Source organism: Cetorhinus maximus, chromosome 6, assembly GCF_964194155.1.
Source record: "Cetorhinus maximus chromosome 6, sCetMax3.hap1.1, whole genome shotgun sequence".
Lineage (NCBI taxonomy): Eukaryota > Metazoa > Chordata > Chondrichthyes > Lamniformes > Cetorhinidae > Cetorhinus > Cetorhinus maximus.
The window spans coordinates 97,298,067-97,318,688 of NC_135884.1; the positions used below are offsets into that span (position 1 = coordinate 97,298,067).

Here is a 20,622-nt window from a genome sequence, read left to right on the forward strand (position 1 = left end):
TTACAGAGCTCAAAAGTATATGTCCAGTTAACATCCAGGAAACGACTTTTTCCAAGTCACTGAAATTGATAAATAAGAATGCATCTAAAATACAATTCTTTCACTATTTAACAGCATGCATTTTCCTTAGGCGGAATGTGTATTGGCCTTGCAAGTTTTATTTGCTACAGATGCATTGTTTGACATCTCCTCGGGCCAGCCCAGTGGCATAATCGCTACAGCTCCCTAGAAAATAGCTCCATCCTCCTGTAACCTTAACACAACCGCTGGATGCTGAAGCAGGACTTGTCAAGAAATACGATTAACTATGCTGCATGCACCAAAACAACGGAAGTCTGCCAGAAGTCATTGTTCACACAGTAGAGGGCTCCTGCAGGACAACTGTATGTGATTGAGGGGTTGGTAAAAGGCAGGATCTAATTAAACAGGGTTGCAACAAATAAACTTGTTCATCTGCAGTCAATTACTGCAATGACCGTAAAAGAGCAATACTATTCTTCAACAAATGACAGCTACTCACTACTTCCATTTAGCTTCAGGAAATGTAACTCCATTGATTTTCTATTTGATTACCTCATTAAAAATCCAGATGATTTTTTTCAATTCATGTAGCTACCAGTTTTCTCAAATTACCTGTAATGTGATTTTATAGAGAATCAAAATAATTGAAGTGCATGCATGATTGCACTTTTGTCCTTTGCCTAATGTAATAAGATTGTGTTTTTCACCCCTTACCCTATTACCCATGCCATATAACTTCACAACTCAAATATTTCAAACATAAGTTTAAATAATAAACCATAAGGCACTTTTTTTAAAATTTATGGTTTCCAGGAACACAATTATATAGATTTTAGCAAGAAGACAGGATCTACATGAAAGAAAAAAATATAAATGACTTGCTTTTTGATGTTCAAGCCAAAAATTATTTACAAGTCACTAGAAGAACAACTATGATTGCCACCTTAAAAATATTGTTTTCTTGAGAAGACTCAAATAAGAGGGCATTTAATACCAGACCAGCATACATTTATTTAGCCAAATTGAAACCACAGTTACCATTATCTAACTGAGATTTAAATTGCACTTTTAAAATCAGAGGTGGTGAACTTTCTTTACAAAATCTGCTCTTAAGAAGCATATGTACCAAAGCCTTATCTGCTCTTTCAGATGGTCATAAAATATCCCATGGCTCCTATTCAAAGAGCGGGAGAGTTCCCATGTCCTGGACATCATTTATCTCTCAACCCTCACTAATACATTATCTGGTCAATATTTCTTGCTGTTTGTGGGAGCTTGCTGTGTACAAATGGTCTGCTGTGTTTCCAACGTTACAAGAGTGACCTACATCTCAAAAGTACTTCTTTTGTGATAAAGTGCTTTGGGGTGTTTTGATGTTATGAAAGGAGCTAAATAAATATTATATATAATATGTAAATAGAGTTTCAGAGGCCTTCATTCACTCACCAATGGTCAGGAATGATCAAAGAAACTTGGAAATGCAGCAGAGCCTTGATGTCATAAACTTCAATACACTCAAGATCTTATATCAAATTTTATTTGCTCTATTTTCAACCTGTAAAGAGTGATTCAAGATAGACTGGCTCCATGAACACAAGGGAGAGAAAGAAAGACAGACAATGTAGACTGGGGAGGAGGCCAGGAGAAAATTACTTTTAACATGAGGATGCACAGGCAAGAATAGCATCGATTGTCAACCCCAATTGCCTTTGTGAGGGTTGTGATGAGCCACCCTCTTCAATGGCTTGCTAGGCTTCAGAAGGCAATTGAGAGTCAGCCACACTGCTGTGGGTTTGGAGTCACATATAGGCCAGGCTATGAGTGTCTGATTTCCTTCCCTAAAGGACACTGGCGAACTAGATAGGATTTTGCGACAATCCAGCAGTTATATAGTCACCATTACTTAAAGAAGCTTTTTTCCCTCTAATTCCATATTTATTTAATTGACTAAATTTAAATTCCCTATCTGCCAGGGTGGGAGCTTATGTCTGTATCATTAGTCGAGGCCTCTGGTCCAGTGAGATAACCACTGTGCTACCATTTTCATCTATTCACTGCTCTTATGCTGTCAGCATTTGCATTAATAATCATTGAAAGAGTGATTATTGCCTGCAGTTTTAGTTCAAAGTTTGCACTTGACCTTTTAATTAGACAAATCAACATCAGAAAGTAAGTCACTAATAATTTATAATTATATTTGTTTGAAAAGCTTTTGAAAAATTTAAGTCACAACAACATTAACACTCTGCTATGTTATCAACTTTATTATAAACACAACAACACATAGTTATCTCAAAAAATGTTCAATACTAGTCTGAAAACGCCCAATCTTGTCTGACCTTGGAAGCTAAACAGACTCGGACCTGGTTAGTACTTGGATGGGAGACTGCCTGGGAATACCAGATGTAGTAGTCTTTGAGCAATTTTAAGGTGGCACAGTGGTATTGTCACTGGACTAGTAATCCAGAGACCAAGGTAGTGCTCTGGGGACTGGGGTTTGAAACCCGCCACGGCAGATAATGGAATTTGAATTCAATAAGCCTTGAGATGGCATGGCAGTTAAGGTGATCGAGTATTAGCCCGTTATGTTCTGCAAGCCTGTGTTCAAATCCACTCTCATCATTATGTCACGGAATGTTTAATGCATTGCTTAGCTCTCTCCCCGCTCACTGCCAGGCCGGGAAGATGGTCAACATACCAAAGACCCGGAGAACATATTGCAAGAAATGTCATAGGCTCCAGCCCCATAAGGTTACCCAGTACAAGGGAAAGGATTCCTTATACGCACAGGGTAAGAGGCATTATGACAGAAAGCAGAGTGGTTATGGTGGGCAGACAACGCCTATATTTAGGAAAAAGGCTAAGACCACAGGTAGCATCACGGCAACTCTACTAACATTAAATATGTTCAAAATGAAAAGTTGTGGAAGGTTGCAAGCTGAAGCATTGCACAACTACAGCTTGTGAGATACTTAAGCGGTGAAAGAAATCCCTGCAAAGTGGTCCTGGCTTCAGGGCGTCAAGGAGTCAGATCGCCGAACTAACTCCTGAGTTATACGTTTTATTACATAATTACTATAGATCAATGCCAAAGTGATGGTATAATGGCACAGTGAGAATATTGGAAACTGTAGTTTAGTATGAATTAATATCAATTTGCAATTTGGAATAGAAATTCAAACTGCAAATCATTTTAAAACAGTACTGTACCTTATTTTGCACTGCACAGCCTTACTGTGCAAATTAATGAAGAGACATGTGCGCTGTTTAGATATAAAGAAAAGGAAGAGTTTGCATTCATCTTGCGTCCTATGTCAAGGTATTCCAATGAAGTACTGCTGAAGTGCAGTCACTATTGACATTTTTTTTATTCTTTCATGGGATGTGGGCGTCGCTGGCAAGGCCAGCATTTGTTGCCCATCCCTAATTACCCTTGGACTGAGTGGTTTGTTGGGCTATTTTAGAGGGCAGCTAAGATTCAACCACATTAATCTGGAGTCACATGTAGGCCAGACCAGGTAAGGATGGCAGATTTCCTTCCTTAAAGGACATTAGTGAACTAGATGGGTTTTTATGACAATTGACACAGTTTCATGGTCACTATTATTGAGACTACCTTTTTAATTCCAAATGTTATTAATTGAATTCAAATTCCACCAACTGCCATGATGAGATTTGAAGCTAAGGCCCCAGAGTATTAGCCTGAGCTTCTGGATCACTAGTCCACTGTCATCACCACTATGCCACCAGCTCCTCAATTACATGATACATAACAAAATAAATCTCAGTTAGGTCACAAGGAAAACTCCCCCCCTCTTCTTCAAATAGAGCCGTAGGAACTTTTTCATCCAACTAAGGCAGCAGTTGGGAGCCTCCAAAAGATGGTACCTCCAACAATGCAACATTCTCTCAGTACTACACGGATGTGCCAGCCTAGATGATGTGCTCCAATCTCTGGAATGATACAAAATACAAATACAGGAACAAATGTAGTGCACATTCACCCCCAGGTCACATCACAAGATGTTAGGGCAGATGGTTGAAACCTTGGTCCAGCAGGTAGGTTTTAAGGAGTGTCTTAAGGGATGGCGAGGTTGAGAGGCGGAGAGGTTTAATGAATGATTTCCAGAGGTTAGGACCTGGGCAACTGGAGGCACAGCCACCAATGGTGGAGCAATTAAAACTGAAGATACTCAAGGGGGCAGAATTGGAGGAGTGCAGATATCTTGGAGGATTGTAAAACTAGAGGAGATTACAGAGATATGGAGGAGTATTAACATAAACAGGTTTGAAAACAAGGATGAGAATTCTAAAAACAAAGCATTGCTAACATAGGTCAGCAAGCACAGGGGTGAAGGCTGAATGGAATTTTGTGCAAGTTGGGATACGGGCAGCAGAATTTTGAATGACATTAAGTTTAGAGAGGGCAGATTGTGGGAGAGTGCACTCGAATAATCAAGTCTAGAGGTAGCAAAGGCACTTCAAGTTAGTTTTCTGTTAAGATTCATCTTCAATTCTTTTTATTTTATTTACTTAAATGGATGAGTGATGATGAGTAGCTGTGAAGTATAACTTATGCCCACTCAAGGCAATCACTTGTGACAGTATCAAGCAGCCCATTTCTATATTAATAGCATTACATACCACAGCTCCTCATTCGTAGTATATTGTACACAGTCAAATCCATACCTTTTCCTCAATACTACATAGCTTCAGTAACCCAAGAGGGCAGGTAACACTGGATACCTGAGCAGCAATTTATCCTGGCACTAGGATTAGAAGAACTGTGAGAGAAAATTACTCTTAAAAGAGGAAATGGTCCATTTCTAATTCTTGATTAATGGTCACTACAGACATCATAAAAACGAGGGGTTCAAACAAATGATTTCTGAGAATGGCGTTTTGTGAATGCTGGGTGTTCATTTGGGAGGACAGGCTCGCTTATCCTCCACCATAAATGACATATCCAATTTTCAAATACTTCACTCTTCAAATAGTAAAGTTATGGAATACAAAGCACAAAATATTACATTATTCTCTGATGCATAGTGGTTATGCTACTGAACTATTAGTCCAGAGGCATGACGTGAGTTCAAATCCCACCACAGCAGCTGAGGAATTTAAGTTCAGTTCATTAAATAAATCTGAAATTGAAAAGCTAGTGGCACTCGAATCAATCCATCTAGTTCACTAATGTTCTTTAGGGAAGGGAATCTGCTGGCCTAGATGTGATTCCAGACCCACAGTGGTGTGGTTCACTCGTAACTATCCAGTGAAATGGCCTAGCAAGCAACTCAGTTATTTCAAATCAGCTACAGAAAAGCTATAATAAGAATAAAACTAGATGGTTCACCTGGTGCTTTGTCATGATTTGGACATGACAAAGGCACAGCTACCCCAGTCAACCCTACAATGTTCCCACCAACATCTGGGACTTCTCCATAGAACAGCTTTCCTAATTTTGACACAAATCAAGCAGCAACCTGACAGTCATTTTCTCAGAATCATTACTTTCAGTAAACATCCCAGACTGCTCTATCACCATGCCTCTTTTTTTTCTTGGGATATGAGCGTCATTAGCAAGGCCAACATTTATTGTCCATCCCTAGATGATCTTGAGCAGGTGTTGGTGTGCCACTGCCTTGAACCGTTGCCATCCATGTGGAATGGGTACACCTAGAGTGCTGCCAGGATTTTGACCCAACGACAGTGGAGGAATGGTGATCCAGTTCCGAGTCAGGATGATGTGTGACTTGGAAAGGAACTTAGAGGTGGTGGTGTTCCCATGCATCTGCTGCCATTGCTCTACAAGCAGTAGGGGTCACAGATTTAGAAGATGCTACAAAGGAGAGTTGCTGTACTGTATCTTGTAGATGGTACACACTGCAGCCATTGTGCGCCGGCAGTGGAGGGAGTGGATTTTCAAGCTGCTGGATGGGGTGCCAATCAAGCAGGCTGCTTTGTCCTGGATGGCGTCAAACTTCTTCCTGTTGGAGCTGCATTCATCCAGAGAAGTGTATTCCTTCACTCTTCTGACTTGTCTCTTGTAAATGATGGGCAGGCTTTAGGGAGTCAGGTGGTGAATAACTTGGCACAGAATTCTTCGCCTCTGACCTGCTCTTGTAGCCACAGTATTTATATGACTGGTCCAGTTAAGTTTCTGGTCAATGTTAATCCCAAAGATGTTGACAGTGGAGGATTCAGTGATGGTAATACCATTGAATGTCAAGGAGAGGAGGAGGTGGGGGGGGCCTGTGATGTGGTGGTAGCGAGGGGTGTATCGGGAAGTTAATGGGTATAGTGTAGCAACCTTATCGTATATCAGGAAAAGCAATAAATGCGTCGGCAGCATATATGGACATGTTTCAGAGCTACAGAAAGATAATTGAGCTGAAATGTTAACTCTGTTTCTCACTCCACAGATGCTGCCAGACCTATTGCGTATTTCCAGCATCCTCTACTTTAATGGGGGTGGAGCTGTTGGCTCCAGCAGGTGACTGCTACTTATGGGCCAGGAGGCACAGGAGTGCTTCGCCCGGCACCGGAAGCAAAACTTTGGCCTCCCTTTTGCCAAACACGGCCTCTCCTTACTGCTGATATTGGCCGACTGCCCCAGCACCACTCTGCCTACCTCAAACAGCCAAACCCCTACCCCAACCCACCATCTTTCCCTCTTGCCCCCATAATTTCTGGGCTCTGACACACCACCACTCCTCACTTTCACTCTGCCAACACATGCACCAAGCCATGATCTTTCCCTCCTTCCTCCACCATTGCCAGGCTCTGACAGCCCCCCAATCCAGGCTTTTTCCTCACTCTCTCCCAATTGCCAGGCTCTGACAAATGTTTGGTGGTGAACTGAGAGCATGTTACTTAGAGTTTAGCTCAGGCATTTCACACATTTATAAGAGTTATGCAACCTTGGGTCTTACAATCATGGCAAGACCCCACTAAGCCCTGATCTCTCCCAACTGTCAGGAAGTGCCACAAATTTTTTCCCAGCTGTGGCCTTCTGCTACTAGTCAGGGTGTCAATCTGGCTGGCTGCTATTTGGGGAATGAAGGGAACAATGATAGTAAGATTTGGCAGGACCTCAGCTTCACCGGGATCGCTACTTCCAACAGCCACACTCCCTCAGACCCTACCTCACAAATATCAGGGGCAGTGCGACATTAGCTTTGCACTTCCAGACTCAGGGGTAATTCATCTGCTCCTCAGGGCATGTCTGGAACTAAATAGAAAATGTGTGATTGACAGGCTATCCATCAATCTTGGACTCACTCTGCATAATGAATAAAATTGGACTAATTGGTTTGACCTGTCGTTAGACTGCAACTTAAAGCAGAATGAGGTTGCAGAATAAATCACAAACACTGCAGCTCAATCAGACACCCAAACTGCAAACACTTTCCAAATGGTTATAAAATAAGACATAATAAGGGTATAAAAAGAGGATAGTGAATCAAACCAGACAACATTGCTGAAACAACTTGCAATTTTTGAATCAAGGCTGTTACATGCTGCTCTAAACTCAAGAATAGGTTACATTATAATTCTGTACAATAGTCAATTCTATGAAGGTCGATGTATATTATGTTACAAATTAGAGGTTAATTTTAAGCTTAAAAAGATACTTAGGAATTTTTTTTCTGAGCAGTACTATAAAGAGCTAGAAACTTTAAGTAAAATACTTTTGTAAAATGAGTTGCAACTCAGCAGCAGGTAAAGGAATCTTAAGATATTCAGGGTAAGATTTAATGGTCCAAAATTTGCAATTGTAGTGACCACAAAACTATCAGTGTTGCCATTATTACCATGTCAAACTGGCAGCAGCTTCTGACATTACCACATGCACAGTTAAACATGGAAATCCAGGAAGTTGCTGTCAGTGACACCCAGCTCTTCCATCGCGTGCACTACCACAATCTTCGCAGATGAAATCAATACAGAATCACTAGTTTGACATGAACTTCAACTTTTTATGCAATATTTTCACCGTAAAAATACAGTTGAAAACTTTAAACTTTGTTGAATAAGGTGTAATTGAGTGTCCAATGTCATATAGTGTACCAAGTCATAACTATAGCTGAACAACTTCTCTGGTCCTTAAAAATTAATTGTGTGTGCAATATCATTCCCTAATATTTAGGAAGTCCATTATTTATAAAACAAAAAGAAATTAAGTTTGTTCTGCTTCTCCCTTAATCTCATGTCTATACACACATCTTGATTTCACTTTCTGTAAAATAGTTAAGTGAAGAAGTCAGTGGTTTTCATTTCCTGATTTGCAGTCTGAGAAAATTCTTCAAACTGATTGGCTAATTAGTCTGCTTGGTGGCTTCACAGTTGCTAGGTGTCACAGGCCCCCAATAGATGGTGTCAATTGGAAAGTTGTGTCTGAAAAAGGGAAACCAACACTAGAGCCTGCTAAATCTTTGCAGGCAACTTCTTTCAAAGTCAGTGGTGAGCACCATTCCTTTTGCTGCTGACTACAAGATCCTGAAAATATTGAACTGTTTCAATTCAAAACCATTGATGAATAATTATTTTTGATTTAACCTTAGGGGCACTAGTTCAAGTAAAATAAAGAAGTCCATAATGTAGCCATACATTTGATATCAATTTGATTACAATATTGTCAGATGATGCAATCACTGGACCCAATTTTAGCTTTTGATTTAGGCTGCATTTCCTGCCAACACCATGTATGCACCATGCTTCTGCAGTTCAAGCATGTTACTTTGTGACAGCATTTGAAGCGACAGAGTAGAAAACAGCCAGAGCCAAAGATGGTGCTGCTGAAATCATCACAGTTGGACGATGGCGTACACTTAACGCGCACTTGGAGCAGAATTGAGATGTATGAATTTGTAATCATCCAAAGGAGGTTAGTTCTAGGCATGCGAGATTTCGCAGCTGAAAAGTCAGGCACCAATTTAGGAGCAATGAAGAATGCTAAGAGTCCAGAATTGAAGTAACACGCGAATCAGAGGGTTGCAGGGGTTGGAGGAGGTCACAGAGATAGGGAGGTACAGGAGGGCTCCCCAAGGAGTGTGAGAGATTTCATGGTGGCTGTGCATGGTGCCCTTTGTTGACTTAGTTGCACCGTTCGGTGGCCTCTTCTATCGTGAACTTGCTGAGAGCCTGCCAGAGGTGGGGAGAGAGGGAAGTGAGGGAGGGAGGGAGAGAGAGAGAAGGCTTTTTCTCCACAGTTAAAAAACCACTTAATTTTGAAATCTGCGGATGAGCGATCCTTCTGCGGTTAGGACACCCATGCACAGTGACATCATTGGCACATGCACAAAGTGGTCCTGTCAGACTTGGCGCAACATAGTGACAACATTGGATTTCTGCACATGCAGAGCCATGCACCTGCGCAGAAGTGCTGTCGGCAGCCATCTTGTGTTCGCAGGAGTTGCAGTGTTTTGGTTTAAACTGAGCTTATACAGATAATTATTTCCCCACTAGTGACTTCCAAATCCATGATCAGAGAAATAATTTGTGAAAACACAAACAAGTCATGAAAGATATAGACTTGGGTTTTCCCCAGGTTTTTGTCATTGGACAGTATCCTCTCCTCTCTCCATGTGCTGGTCTGAATCTTGTTCATGTTTTTGCTTTCGGACAGAGGTGTTCATTATTCTGCCGATCCACTCACTCTGAACAAATGCTTTATTTCTTTACCACTCTCTTTGCCTTTTGTTCCAAGACATTTTTGTCATTTCACCTCTCCTGCCCTCTACCCCAGCCCAGACCTTCCCTTTTGTTCTTCCTCCCCTTCCCCCCCTTTCAATAGTTCTCACCAGGCAGTGCTGATGCTCCTAGGATGCACCGTCTTCCCGTCATTGGTCAGGTGTTTTGCTTTGTTGTTTGGATTTTTCATATTTTTTTAAAATGCTACACTAAGGACTCAATATATATAATGGCTATAATTATGGTGTCATGACCAATCACTAGTGCTATCTAAACCCCATTCTAAAGGCTTTGACTCAAATTTAGGTCCATCAGATTACACACAGACTATATAAAATTAGCCAGCACTGTGCCCAGTCTGGAATTCAATGGACTTGCCTGTTGTTTGTAAAGGAGCAAAGTACACTATGAGGAACATTTAGCAACATTTTCACAAAGTATATTTGCCTACCTGCATCAGTAATAAAACAACCCTTTCAGTTGATTGGAAGATTTATTTTTAAATAGGGCCCACGCCGAATACAATATATAGTGAAGTCAGTCCAAGTTCCCGTCTAGGATACCACATGAGTTCAGACGGAAGTGATATCAAAACTTATTTTCCGAACCGACACCAAGCAGTTCCACAGCCAATTTTGCAATATGAGAAAAAAAAAGTTTCACACAGCAAGTGGCACTGAGTGTGGTGGAGGCAGGTTCTATTGAAGCATTCAAAAGGGAACTAGACTTTTATCTGAAAAGGAAGAATGTGCAGGGTTACAGGGAGAAGGCGGGAGAATGGCACTAAGGGAATTGCTCATTTGAAGAGCTGGTGCAGACACAATGGGCTGAATGGTCCCGTTCTGTGTTGTAACAGTTCTATCATTTACAGACACTAAGCAGGTGTGAGCTGGGCTGTTGTGGACAAGGATCCAGGCAGAATTTATGATGACAGGTCATGGGGTCAGCAGCTCAACTTGGTGTCACACATGACAGCAAGGTTACAAACAGTTCAGTTAAACAAGTGACAGTTGCCTGGGAGGGCATTGGAGTCAGTGGCAAGCATATAGCTGCTGCACTCAGTAGTCAGGTAATATTGCCTCCAGCATCCCAAGCAGGTGAGGTGACAGACAGAGTGGTAAAAACCGGAGCTTTAATAAATGAGGAAAAATTGAGTTGACCAGTTGCAAATTCCCAAGTTGGATTTTTCACATCACATGGTTCAAAACCTTTGGCTTCTGGTTTGCAACCAAATAATTGAAATATGCATTTCATGTCAAAGGAAGATCGCGATTCCCCATCATCCCCCGCAATCTTCAAAGAAATATTGCAAACTATGCTAATAGACACTGGCAACCCAAATCTAAAGACTAAAGTGCAATATCACTTCATTTCAGTTTGAACTGCTTTGAGCCCTACACTGGGTTTCCTGCATTTTCAGGAAGATGATACTGATGTTGTGGAGTGCAACAAGTCTTATGGCTGATCTTTCAGTTGGAGATTCATAGCATTAACGACAAAAGCCAACAATTGAATAGGGAGCAGTTTACAGTCTCAAGAAAGGAAAATTTAAGTCTAAATTCAGCGCAGTCACTGAGTTTCCTTTATCCACAAGGGCAAAAAGAGTTTCACTGCATCTCTGCAAAATTCTTGAAAAGGATTTTCAGAACAGAAAGCATAACAGGTGGAATAGGCAATTAGAAGAACTATTGTGGGTAATACAAGGGGGAGCATTTTATAGGGGATTGGTTCCCCAGATAACCAGGGCCAGGGAAAGAAATCATGGGCCCCGGTGCTTCCCCTGTTTCTGGGCCCTTGGGTGTGCAACAGAACTTTTAAGAGGCCAGGGAACAAAGACTGAATGGTTGACAACTGTATCTGCTTTGTGATCAGCAAGTCTGAAGGCTCTGCTGATTGCTGCTTCTCACCACAACACATTTTCAATATCTACTCTACAACACAACTTTATCACAATATCACAATACCTCAAAAAACTCATAAAAAGCACCAAGATAAAGTCGGATAATAGGTAAGGAGACAAAAGGACGAGATTGGAGTCAATGTAAAAGACTCTTGAGAATCATGTGCAGTGTTAAACAGGTTACTGATTCACTATTAGCCCATTACACACTCCTGCCCTGGCAATCTCACCCCACAAAACCCACTCGCAGTAATCTTTCATTAGCAACAAAATAAACAGAACTCCACCCATGATTCGCAAGTTAATTATGGATGACAAAGGCCATCTAGCCAAGTTCATCTCATCCATCCCAGATTGACATATGAACATAGTTATTAGGAGCAGGAGTACACCATTGAGCCTGCTCTGCCATTTGATAACATTGCCTGCATTATACCAGTGACTACAACTCAAAAGCACTTAATTGGCTGTAGAGCAATTTGCGACATTGTGAAAGGTGGTGTATAAATGTAGGTTTTGTCTTTCTTTCATTACACCTGCATGCAGGAGGCAGAGTGACTGTAACAGTGGTGAAATTGGAAGCCTAATGATGATTCTCGAAGGATAATTAATCACAGAGCGATCAACTGATGTTAGGGAAGTGGCTACAAAGAAATCACTACACCAACAAAAACAATTTAAAACTCTTATCTAATCTCTCCCGACGCTCCCCCCAACCTTCCTCCTAACACCTCCTTCCACTCCAACCTTCCTCCCGACACCCCCCTCCACTCCAATATTCCTCCCAGCGCCCTCCGCACTCCAACCTTCCTCCCAGCAGCCCCCCCACTCCAACCTTCCTCCCAACGCCCCCCCCACTCCAACATTCCTCCCAACGCCCCCCCCACTTCAACCTTCCTCCCAACGCCCCCCCCACTCCAACCTTCTTCTCAACGCCCCCCTCCACTCCAACCTTCCTCCCAACGCCCCCCCCACCCCGACTCCAACCTTCCTCCCAGCAGCACCCCCTCCAATCTTCTTCCCGACACCCCCACCACTCCAACCTTCCTCCCAACGCCCCCACCCACTCCAACCTTCCTCCCAACGCCCCCACCCACTCCAACCTTCCTCCCAATGCGCCCCCTCCAACCCTCCCCCTAACGTGCACCCTCCAACCTTCCCCAAGCCCCCCATCCAATACCCCCTCACAGCATCCAACTGGTTCTAAAATTAGAGGGATTTGACTTACCATTTTTCGAGCAGGAACATTCTCAGTTGCTGCTGCTGCTTCTCACTTGCAAGCAAGTTTCTGACAGGCTTTTCCAAAAGAAACTCCGAATCGCAAAGCTGCCCGTAGGTCGGAAGCAGCAGCAGCGATGAGTGAAATTGACCTGACGCTATTAGACAAGCTTAAGAGATATCTGAACTCTCAGCCTGGCAAAATCCATTTTTTAAGCCCTCGGGTCCCAGTGTTTGGCACTGTCTGTACCCCCATATCCTAGGCCCTGCAGATGACAAGAACTCAACAGTCATCATTTTGAACAATTACCAAGCATTTTCATTTCACTTCAAATTTATACTTCTGTGCCGCATGGTCCTCTGAGATGACAGAGGTGGTAAATACAGTGATCTCCTTTCAGGACTGAAAAGCTCAAGTTTCACCAGTCTTTCCCCATACCTTCGAACTTTCCCTGGAGGCATTAATCAATCTCTTCTCTCAACTGCCACTGGGCTTGAAGGCCTTTATGTTTCAGAGGCCAGAATTGGAGATAGCACAAGATTGCTGCTGTGTTTTTACAAACACACCCAACTGTGGGTTGGAATTCTTGATATATCACAAGACCACTTGTGGGCCAAAGCAAAGAGTTCCTTTCCTGAACTGAACAGTGGTATTTCTATTCAGGTTTTTCCACAAGACACAGTTCACATGAGCAGTTCAGAACAATGTACAATACCTTCTGGATCTTCAGGTTTCCGAATCTTTTCCCACTCTTCCTGTCTTTGTTTGCGTCTTTCATCTAATTCAGCTTCAGTTACAAACCGTTTCTTAATTAGGCTATCTTCGGTCCCGCTGTCCATACTTCAATGAAGTGAGACTGTAATACAATTAAAGAATTTGACTATTATATATAAACATACAAATTAGGAGCAGGAGTAGGCCATTCAGCCATTCAATGAGATCATGGCTGATTTGATCGTAACCTCAACTCCACCCTCCCGCCTACCCTGGATAATCCATCATCCCCTTGCTTATCAAGAATCTATCGACCTTTGCCTCAAAAATATTCAAAGACTCTTCCTCAAAAGGCGGTGGAAATAGAGTTCCAAAGACTCACAACCGTCTGACAGAAAAAAATTCTCCTCATCTCTGTCCTAAATAGGCGACCCCTTATTTTCAAACAGAGGCCCCTAGTACTAGACTCTTCCACATTGACCCTGTCAAGATTCCTCATGATCTTATATGTTTCAATCAAGTCACCTCCTACTGTTCTAAACTCCAGCAGATGCAAGTCCAGCCTGTCCAGTCTTTCCTCATAAGACAATGCGCCCAATCCAGGTATTAATCTAGCAAGCCTTTGTTGAACTGCTTCCAACGCATTTACATCCTTCCCTAAATAAGGAGGCCAATACTGTACACAGTACTCTAATTGTGTATAACTGAAGTATAACCTCCCTTCTTTTATATTCAATAGCTCTCTCAATAAATGATAACATTCTACTAGCTTTCCTAATTACTTGCTGTACCTGCATACTAGCCTTTTGAGATTCATGCACCAGGATACCCAGAACCCTCTGCGTCTCAAAGAGTTCTGCAATCTCTCACCATTTAGAAAATATGCTTTTTTATTTTTCCTGCCAAAATGGACAATTTCACACTTCCTCACATTATACTCAATTTGCCAGGTCTTTGCCCACTCACATAACCTAACTAAATCCCTTTGTAACCTCCTTGTGTCCTCCTCACATCTTACTATCCTATCTTTGTGTCATCAGCAAATTTAGCAACCATACCTTTGGTCCCTTCATCCAAGTCGTTTATATAATTTGCGAGAAGTTGAGATCCCAGCACTGATCCCTGTGGCACACCACTCATTACATCTTGCCAGCCTGAAAAAGACCCATTTATGCCTACCTTCTGTTTCCTGTTAGCTAGCCAATCTTGTATCCATGCCAATGTGTTACCCCCTATACCATGAGCTTTTATTTTTTGCAATAACCTTTGATGTGGCACCTTATCAAATGTCTTCTGGAAATCTAAATACAGTACATCCAGCAGTTCGCCTTTATTCACAGTATATGTTACTTCTTCAAAGTACTCCAATAAATTGGTTAAACATGATTTCCCTTTCGCAAAACCATGTTGACTCTGCCCGATTACCCTGAATTTTTCAAAGTGCCCTGCTATAACATCTTTAATAGTAGCCTCTAACATTTTCCCTATGACAGATGTTAAACTAACTGGTCAGTAGTTTCCCACTTTCTGTCTACTGTTGTGCAAGCTCGCATTTTTTTGCCAAAAACGTACTTATGTTTAAAGAAAAAACTGGATAGTACATCACCCAAAGACCAACATATGCTCGTGTTAATGCTCTGCAGACTTAATTCTGACTCAGGGCTCAAGACCAGTTGCTCACAGGTTGTAAGCATTCAAATTGTACTTTCAGTGATGAACTATTTTCCCAATGAACCAGGCTGTTTCCTCCACTTTATGTACATCATTATGTGCATCCTGTCAAGCTTGCATGGTGAGCAAATGTCTTAAGCCCCTATTTACAAAGTCGCTGATAAGGCCAACATTTTGGCACATGGTGCTGTAGGAATCCCAATATGTATATTAACCAGTAAAGGTAGGCTTGTAGAGGACCCATTAACGGATTTCTCAACTAGCACGTCAAAGAAAGGGAGTTTGTTAGACTGCTCCATCTCAAAGGTGAATTTCAGTGCTGGATGGAACACATTGAAGGGGTGTAAGGAAATTCTTACATGCAGCTACAGATTCAAATATAGCAAAGCGTATCATCTATGTATCAGGAATTTTCAAGGTGTAGGAGGTTAGGGATCATTCTATCGAAAACGCATTTCTCATGGAAACCGGCAAAAATCTTAATGAGAGCTGAGCCTAGAGGAGATCCCATGGTAACACCATCTATTGGGTCATACATGGTGTCATTAAAGCTGAACTCAACTGCACGAGTTACTGAGTTGATAAATTCAACATCTCTTAAATAGGGCCCAAACCATTTGCTCACCGCGCAAGCCTGATGCCAAAGTAGGGCGCATCAAAGCTATCCTGCTGGATAATGGCTACCCAATCAGATAATTGCTCACTGCGTATCGCACATACTCACAAATGGGCCTAAGGCCACCACCTACGGGCCTGAGAGTGCTCAGTCTGCCTCAAATTACACTAGAAGGGCAAGGCATCTCAAAAATTTGAGCAACAGGTGAAACTAGCCATCTCACATTGTTACACTGCAGTAGCAATACAGGTGGTATTTTCCACTAACAGGATGCTGAAATCAAGCCAAAAATAATTCTGTCCACCAAACAAATGAGTAATGTGGTATATGGATTTCAGTGCCATTGTGATGTCAGGTACACAAGGCCATACATCCCAACAACTGGCAGATTGTATCACATAGCACATCACTTCGGCTGTTCGCAATAGACAACTTACAGACTGTACTCAACGAGCCCATAATGTCTAATGTTGGATGTAATTCTGCAATTGAACAGCACTTGCTGAACAATCCTGAGTATGCTAAAAATTACACTAACAGCCAATTTAAGATTATCAGTCAGGCTCGCAATGTGGCTCACTCACATTTGCTAGAAGCTATATTTTTCATATGCAGGGCCCTGTACTCTACAGGCAAAAGGGACATGTACAGGCATTGCACCTTTTTTTAAAAAATTAAACCAAAGCCTGGGGGACAATAGTTCCCTGGTTTGTTCTGCATGACAACGCCTCAACCAGTGTCGACTTCCCACCAATCATCACCCATTTCTCATGCAGTATAAATCGTTGTTCTCTTTGAAATTTTGCATTTGTGTGTGTCCTGATGAGTGGAGGGCGAAAAGCTTTGATAGCATGTCTCTTTTTCAGCAATACTCAAGTTCTGTACTACCAAGCGATTTTTAAAAATTATAGATAAAGAAAGCTTGGCCAATCGATTAAACGGCATATTAGACAGAAATTAAATATTCACGTAGGTGAACGGCACTCACTCACTCAGCCAATAAACTCTCGACACTTCTTTTCACAAATGCTGATTTCCTATCAGGGCAAAGGATTTTACTGCTGCAAACATGCATTCCATCAAAACAACACTTTCAAACTGACTGGTTAATAAACTGGAGAACACAAATAACTCCCACAGCTGAACAACTAGAGTTCCCCATTTCTGAACAACATTTGGCTGAAGCAAAGATCTTCCTCATGTCAACACATAGCTGTCCCCCAACAAGAACATAAGAAATAGGAGTAGACAATATGGTCTCATAAGCATGCTCCACCAATACGGTCCATGTTTGATCTTCTGCCGCAACTCCACTTTGTCACCCGCTCCCCATATCCCTCGACTCCGAGATCAAAAATCTATTTCACCCAGCCTTTAACATACTCAACGATGGAGCATCCATAACCCCCTTGGGCAGTGAATTGCAAAGATTCACAACCCGCTGAGTGAAGAAATCACTCCTGATCTCATTCCTAAATGTTCAAACCTTTATTCTGAGGATGTTGCCTCATGTCTGCACCTGAACTCACACCAAATCTTGTTCACCCATCACCCATGCTACATTGGCCCCCAGTCCAACAACATCTTGATTTTAAAATTCTCATCCTATTTTTCAAGTCTCTTCATGGCTTTGCTCATCCCTATTTCTGCAACCTCCTCAAGCCCTATAACCCTCTGAGATCTCTGCCCTCATCGAATTCTGGACTCCTGCACAATCCCGATTTTTCTCACTCCACCGCTGGCAACTGTGCATTTAACTGCCAGAACCCTAGATACTGGAATTCCATCCCTAAACCTTTCTGCCTCTCCAGTTCTCGCTCCTCCTTTAAGATGCCTCTTAAAAGACTACTTGATCTGTCCTAATCTCTCATGTGGCTCATGTCAAACTCTGTTTGACGATGCTCCAGTAAAGCACCTTGGGTTGTTGACTACGTTTAAAATGCTTTATAAATGCAAGTTATTGTTTCTCGAGCTAAACATTTCACAGCATCTCCGGCTATTGAGTCATTTTGCAATATGGCAGTTTTTTGACATGTGAGGCACCATTAGGTTGTTTGTAAATGCATTCCAAAGTTGCATATAAATGTATTCCAATTCCTTCTTAGCATAAAGGGTCAAATATTCTCAGTCAATTTTGCTTTTTTTTTTAAATAGCTGAATGAGCTTTTTGAAAATAAACACCATTTGTAAACTGCCATCACTGTTACATATCCACTGGTGTTTCCTATGGACGCTTGCATATGAATTGCAAGATGGTTATCCACGTTAGCCTATTTTTGACAGGATGCAACATGGTGACCAAGGCCAAGCTCATTTTGTGAATCAGACAGAATAGGCCCCTAGCCTAAAGCAACTGAAATAGCCATACCACAGGCAAAGCAGCGGAAAGCAGCAGGCAAAAGCAAGGGAGGGGGGGGGGGGGTGCGGCGCAGCAGAATTTCATCTTAGCTTGCACATTATATTCACTTAGTCTTGAATACTGTGAAATATTGAAAGGATATTAAAATATATTAAAAGAAATGGTTATTGAAATTAATTTGTTTCCTGCGAATTACCTCCAGGGCATATCTTGCACAAATCTTGATTGCAGCAGAGGTGCCCAATTTTTTCTCTTATGAATGGCTATATTAGGAAAATTGAATCCTAAACAGTAAAAAACACAGTATACACTACACTGCTGACATAAACTACTAACTTAAAAATAACCTGTTTCTTTCTTTCATCAAAACGACTACAGGCTAAAATTAACAATCCAACACACACAAGCTATGTGATTTTAAACAGGAGTCAATTATCAGCTCACAACTGCTATTGCAACAGCGTGCATACAGTGACAGAATCCACAGGGCTGACAGTTCATTTACTGCAAAAGAATAATGACTTCATAGGACTCAAATACAGTGCATTGCAAATTACGTTCATCACTAAAGGCCAAATGGAAGCAAAATTTTGACATTTCTTAAAACAAAATAGTTTGCCTAAGAACAGTGCTCTACAGAGTGGAAATAAAAATATAGAAGTTCCATTTAAGTCATTGCAGTGCATTACATAATAGGCAGTGTGGTCATGACATTCACTATTGCTTCAAGAGTATCATGAAGCTGTAGGCCATGAGTTTGTATTCTTAAATTGGATTAAGCAGTCTAATGCTGTTATTAGGATTTTGGTAAAGGGTTGAGAGATTTTTTTTTTCAGTGGGAACCTTCCACCCACTGTAAACATCCCTAGTACCTTTGGTCTTCCCCATTTATCAGCTTCTTTTGTACTTCAAAGAATTCCAAGTGGTCTCCCTGTGATGCAGTTCTAAGAACTTTCATATTGGGTCAATGCTTCAAGCAAGTGAACAATCACTTCTTGAACTTGTGTTCTGTCTTCAAGTCATACGCCTCAAGATTCTTTTCATAATCATCGCACATTGTGCTGCTAATAGCTTTAAAGGTTTTTCTACAATCCAAGATGCCTCATTTCTTGTATACTATTTGTATTCATTTTATATTCCCTTGCTTATTCCTGTACCACTGGGACTAGTGTGTCTCAATGATAAAGAAATTAGAAAATTTATCAATCAACCAGCATCACAAAAATAGTGTCCTTTACATCACTGTTATTTGTGGGAGCTTGCTATGCACAAACTGAATGCTATATTTCTTACATTACAACAGTGACTGCACTTGAAAAGTACATTTTAGGTTCTGAAATACTTCAGAATATCCTAAAAGTATTCAGGTAAACAGTTATAAACATGCTGAAGGGTCATTTATGCTTTGAGAAAGCAAACACTCCTGTCCTGGCTCTGAAACCATTAAAAATTTACAAGCAGGGGAGTTTATACACGTAAGCACATACTGGCACAATTCTCTCCCACTGCGCAGAATGCAATTCACAGCTCACAATATAACAGGGGTCCTGTAGCGCAGTATAAGCTTCTGCTAAACTAACGCAAGACTGTCACAATTGAAGTATGTTGACTGTTGTGCAAATTTCCCTGTAATGCACTGGTAGCAATAAGTGATGGAGTAACAAGAATGCAATCAGGGGAGATGCCAAGAAGATGGTTTCCAAGAAGGGGTGATGAGGAAAAGGGGGAGGATGGAAAGCAAAGGAAGCAACTCACACTAGGCATCGTTCACATAATGAAGACAGATTTTGGTAAGAAAGGTAACAAAAAAACAAAGCAAGAGGTTGACATGTAAACACTGCATTATCAGAAGAAATCATCGTTAGGGGATACTTGTATTGAAAGTTGAAACAAATTTAAACGCTAATAAATGTTAATGCAGTACAGGCTGACATTTAAGCAAAATTAAAGCTCGAGTCTCAATAGAGAGAAACAAAATCCAATTAGTTTTATCAAGGTTTAATTTATTATGGATATTAAGGTCAAGAATCATTACATATTGCATGTTACATTAATAGATATAAATTAGACTGAAAATGGACTACACTGCTCAAATTTCAGATTTTAGGAGATGGAAATAAAATACTCATTAACTTCTGTCTTCAACTTCACTCATGCATTGAAACACCTCAACTTAACATCAAGAAATCTGAAATCACCAAACCAATGACTTTTGCAATCCGTCAAATGTCTTTCTTACTCCATTGTTACTTGAATTGAATCATTTCAGAACTATACTGGAGGTAGGGGATCACAGACATCAAAGTGACATTAAAACACAACAATTGGGGAAAGCTATGCATTTTGCTCTGCGTCACATAGTACCAGCAACTTACCAAGAGTGAGATTCAGATTTAGTGCTGTGCCACAGACAGCATATATCTGTGTAC

The 20,622-nt window shown here is 41.3% G+C and overlaps 1 protein-coding gene across 1 annotated transcript in view; it reads right to left on the bottom strand.

The window, feature by feature from the left end:
• The window catches only part of psme3ip1 (proteasome activator subunit 3 interacting protein 1), a 103,782-nt gene that overhangs the window by 57,308 nt on the left and 25,852 nt on the right, over positions 1-20,622 (bottom strand). The window contains exon 2 of the mRNA XM_078544142.1: positions 13,549-13,689. Within this exon, the coding sequence (XP_078400268.1) occupies positions 13,549-13,672 (124 nt within the window). The 5' untranslated portion in view covers positions 13,673-13,689. The remainder of the gene's footprint in view (positions 1-13,548; positions 13,690-20,622) is intronic.